At 43.0% G+C, this 5,000-nt stretch overlaps 1 protein-coding gene across 2 annotated transcripts in view; it reads left to right on the top strand.

Moving 5' to 3' along the window:
- LOC143283070 (1-aminocyclopropane-1-carboxylate synthase-like protein 1) overlaps positions 1 to 5,000 on the top strand; it is a 55,227-nt gene that overhangs the window by 13,486 nt on the left and 36,741 nt on the right. The window contains exon 2 of one of the 2 annotated variants that reach the window (XM_076589100.1): positions 1,636 to 1,694. In XM_076589100.1, coding sequence (XP_076445215.1) covers positions 1,662 to 1,694 — 33 coding nt within the window. In that variant the 5' untranslated portion in view covers positions 1,636 to 1,661. Of the gene's footprint in view, positions 1 to 819; positions 1,695 to 5,000 lie in introns of those variants that run through there. The other variant, XM_076589099.1, reaches the window with a different exon arrangement.

Below are 5,000 nucleotides of genomic sequence, written 5' to 3'. Positions count from 1 at the left end.
ATCCATATATCTCTCTCACCCTTCCTCTTTCTCCATCTCTCTCTGTCTCTCTGTCTCTGTCTCTCTCTCTCTCTCTCTCTCTCTCTCTCTCTCTCTCTCTCTCTCTCTTTCTCTGTCCTCTCCCCATGACTTATTTTCACCTCATTTTTACCAGTACATACCATTAGGCGCTGCTGGCAACTACACATTTTTACTCTCTCTCGCACACACGCATACGCACGCACACACACACACTCTCTCGCATATTTGTACTCTCTCTCTCTCTCTTTCTCTCTCTCTTTCTCTCTCTCTTTCTCACTCACTCATTCACCCACCCACTCACACACGCGCGCACAGACGCTCTCTCTCTCTTCTCTCTTCTCTCTCTCTCTCTCTCTCACGCACACACACACACACACACACACACACACACAGATAACGCTTTCCATACCACCATCTCCCAACTCCCTCACATATACACGCATACGCATGCACATACACACACAGATACACACACCTACCCCCACCCCCACACCCCACCCCACTACGCCTCCAACACACACACACACACACACGCACGCACGCGCACACACACACACACACACACACATATATACACGCCACTCAAGTCCGCCTGTCTTTGTTCCCTCCCCCTCACTGAGGCGGGCAGCTTGAGAAAACTGTTGTTGTTGTTTTGTTTTTTTTGTTATCAGATAGACGATAATTACTAATAGCGACACCATACATTCATTCATCCCTCTCCCACCTCCCTCTTGCCCTCTGCCCGTGGGTTTCAGCGAGCGACGTGTGTGACAGTGCTGACAGACCTGCCTCCCCACCACAGCCCCACAGATATAGAAACACACAACCGAGTCCGAGAGTGGTGCCGTGTCTGTCACCACAAAACAACCGGGATTCCTGACTGCATTAAATCAGTCAACAACAACAGCAAGAAGAAGGTGGTGCAACAATCTCTAGCCATTAAACAGCTGCGATTCCAGACTGAACTGTGGCCATAGAACAATTGTGATTCCAGACTGAACTGAATCACTCAACACTAGTCAGAAAGTGATTTCAGTTCTGTGGCCATAGAACAATTGTGGTTCCAGACTGAATCGAATCTAGTCAACAATACAAACTGGTACCGTCTTTGTTGCAAACAACTTGGATTCCAGACTGAACTGAATCAGTCAACGACAATCGAGAAAGTGGTGCCATCTTTGTGGCCATAAAACAACTGGAATCCCAACTGAATTGAATCAGTCAACAACAGTCAGAAAGTGGTGCCATCTCTGTGGCCATAAAACAACTGGAATCCCAACTGAATTGAATCAGTCAACAACAGTCAGAAAGTGGTGCCATCTCTGTGGCCATAAAACAACTGGAATCCCAACTGAATTGAATCAGTCAACAACAGTCAGAAAGTGGTGCTATTTCTGTGGCCATAAAACAACTGGAATTCCAGACTGAATTGACTCAATCAATGACAATCAGAAAGTGGTGCCGTCTCTAGCCATAGAACACCTGTCATTCCTGACTGAACTGAGTCAATCAACATCAACACAGTGCCGTCTGTAGCCATAAAACAACAGGGATTCCAGACCTGAGTTCAATCAGTCAGTGCTCTGTGTGTGTCTGTTTCTCTGTGTGTCACAGCTCGGAACGTTGACGATCAAGCCGCCATGTTTCTGGTGTGTGGAGGCAGAAGAAAAGAGGTGAGTGTTCTCTCTCTCTCTCTCTCTCTCTCTCTCTCTCTCTCTCTCTCTCTCTCTCTCTCTCTCTCTCTCTCTCTCTCTCTCTCTCTCTCTCTCTCTGTGTGTGTGTGTGTGTGTGTGTGAACCCACGGCAGCTACAAATGTTGTCCCTGGCAAAAACTCTGTAGATTATCCATTTTGAGAGTGAAACAAATACACATGCAGACAGAAAAGATTGGTTTTTGTTTTGTTTTGTTTTTTAACGAAGCTGCATTATGACGACACGCATTCCACTGTGACAGCAGCCCGAATTTCACACAGAAAAATCTGTTGTGATAAAAAGTAATACAATACAATAAAATACTTACCCCCCAGATGAAGCTGATTCACTTTGTTCTTGTTTGAAACTGCTTCAATAGGATGGTTGGTTTTACTTCATACACAGTCTGTTCGCTCAAGTTGATGGTGGTTTTGAACTTCAGATGACGGGCGCAGTAGCCGAGTGGTTAAAGCGTTGGACCATCAATCTGAGGGTCCCGGGTTCGAATCACGGTGACGGCGCCTGGTGGGTGAAGGGTGGAGATTTTTACGATCTCCCAGGTCAACATATGTGCAGACCTGCTAGTGCCTGAACCCCCTTCGTGTGTATATGCAAGCAGAAGATCAAATACGCACGTTAAAGATCATGTAATCCATGTCAGCGTTCGGTGGGTTATGGAAACAAGAATATACCCAGCATGCACACCCCCGAAAACGGAGTATGGCTGCCTACATGGCGGGGTGAAAACGGTCATACACGAAAAAGCCCACTCATATGCATACGAGTGAACGTGGGAGTTGCAGCCCTCGAACGCAGAAGAAAAAGAACTTCAGATAAATCAAGATTATATCAATTTGTCACATTTGTTATAAGAATTTTGTCAGAATAAAGAAAATACAGATTTTAAGAAAGGGGGCTGAGGAAGAATAACGAAGAACGAAAAAGAATAATAAAAGTGGCATAAGGGGACATATGTATGCACAGACAGACAGGGACAGAGAGAGACACACAAAGAGAGAGACAGACAGACACAGAGAGAAAAACAGAGAGAGAGAAAACAGAAAGAGAAGCTGGTGTTGCTAACATTCAGGATTTACTTTCGGACGATGAAACAATGTCAGGTATGTTGGGAAGCCCTCTGATATTCGGTTTTTTGTTGGTTTTTTTTGTTTGTTTGTTGGTTGTTGTTTTTTTGTTTTCTAAATACATCCGGGGGTGAATTTCAAGAGAGGTCAAATTTTATAGCGGTTGCGCTTTTTAGCTCAGTTCAGCCCAAGTATAAAAGGAGTTGAATTGGACAACGAGGAACAGGGTGTGCGATTTCCACCTGCAGAACGTGGTTACGTGTGGTAGAACCAAATCAAGACAGGCTTACATGTTGTGAAAGATACAGGGGTGAAGGGGGGGGGGGCTGTGTGTCCTCTATCGTAGAATGGACTGTATATAGTAAGGTGTCTGGGGGAATCTCATCCTCAAGTCAAGTCTTGTTGAAAAGGTTTCTTGAGGATGTCACATCCCCAGCCAAGCTACGAGGTATGTTGAGGTGGGTTTTTTTTTTACACCTGGAGCAGGGACTGAAGTGTTTGATTTGACGATATTAATTTGTTTTAAATGTCGTGTCACAGTAGACTGGCGAGGCAAAGGGGACAGTTTTACAGTTGACGTTTAAAGTACAGGACGATTTTTTTTTTAAGAGCACAAACAATTTGTGGTGAATGATTGGAAACCCTTCTGGTGTTCAGTGTGTGTGCTCTGGAGCAGTCAGTGCCTTCCGCTATCTTCCATGTGAGAGGACTTCTGATGGTGTAATTCAATGAGCCCATGTCCTGGCCAGTTTTGTAAACTTCCCCTCCTAAAGTAACAGATATTGAAATAAAAGATTTTGAAAAATCAAAACAACAAAACACACACACACACACACACACACACACACACACACACACACACACACACACACACACAGACCGACAAAGAAAAATCTGAGCTCGGACGGAAGCGGTTTCCTTTTGTTGTTGTTTTTTTTTTTGTTTGGTTTTTATTATAGGGAAAAAAAAGAGAGAGTGCGTCTGTGGATTTTTTGCAGTCCCGGGCGGAAAAATGAAGTTAATTAAGTTACATATGAAGTAATGTAATCTGATGATTTTATATGGTATTGTGTGTCTGTTCGTGTGTGTGTGTGTGTGTGGGAGAGAGAGAGAGAGAGAGAGAGAGAGTTAAGAGTGTAATCTATTTTGATATCTTATCTTTTTTTCATGTAGTAAAGGAGGGGACTCTGACTTGGTCTGTTGTAAGTTGAGGGCTAAGAATGCGAGTACTTGTGTAGGAATGAATACGCGCAATGAGAAAGTTAGCCTTCTGACAACAAGCAACTGACAAAGCTTCGAAACGGAAGCTTCCTTAGAAAAGGTTTGGTACACGTAGTTTTCTATTCATTTAGCAATTAATTCTTTTGTTTATTGACCCATTCATTAGCAGTGTGTGCCCCCCAGGAAGGGGGAAATGAAAACAGATTTATTATCAAAAGTTTTGGTACACGTATTTATTTATTTATTTATTTATTTATTTACTTACTCATTTATTGATTGCTTAATTGTTGTTTATTGACATGATGACTCTGTGTAAAAGAGAGAGTGTGTGTGTGTGTGTGCGCGCGCGCGCGTGCACGCGTATATGTGTAAGTGTGTGTGTGCATGCGTGTGCGTGTATGTGCAAGCGCTTGAGTGGGGCTTTGTGTGTGCATGTATATGTGAGCGCGCGTGCGTGTGTGTGTATGGGCGTGTGTATGCGTGTGTATATGGACGCGTGCATGCGTGTGTGTGTGTTGGGTACTGCATTACATTCATGTTTTGAATCAGTTTAATGTGTATTATGTTTTTTAATAGCTTTTTTTTAAGTCCAACCTTTGTCACGTATTGTACTGTGCTGTGTTGTATTGCATTGGGTTGTGCTGTATTCTGTTGTATTGTATCATTGTATCGTATGGTATTGTGTTGTATTGAGGTGTATTGTATTGTGCTGTGTTGTACTGAGTTGTATTGTATTGAGTTATGTTGTGTTGTATTGTGTTGAGTTGTATTTTGTTGTATTCGAGTTGTGATGCTCTGAGTTGTATTGTGTTGTATTGTATTGAGCTGTATTGTATTGTATCGTATTGTATCGTATTGTGTTGTATTGTGTTGTATTGAGGTGTGTTGTATTGTGCTGTGTTGTATTGTATTGAGTTATAGTGTTGTATTGTGTTGAGTTGTATTTTGTTGTATTGAGTTGTGATGCTGTGAGTTGTGTTG

The sequence above is a fragment of the Babylonia areolata genome, chromosome 6 (genome assembly GCF_041734735.1).
Source record: "Babylonia areolata isolate BAREFJ2019XMU chromosome 6, ASM4173473v1, whole genome shotgun sequence".
NCBI classification, from domain to species: Eukaryota; Metazoa; Mollusca; class Gastropoda; order Neogastropoda; family Buccinidae; genus Babylonia; species Babylonia areolata.
The sequence above is the reverse complement of the archived record's forward strand: the minus strand, read 5'-3'. Positions and strand labels throughout refer to the sequence as shown.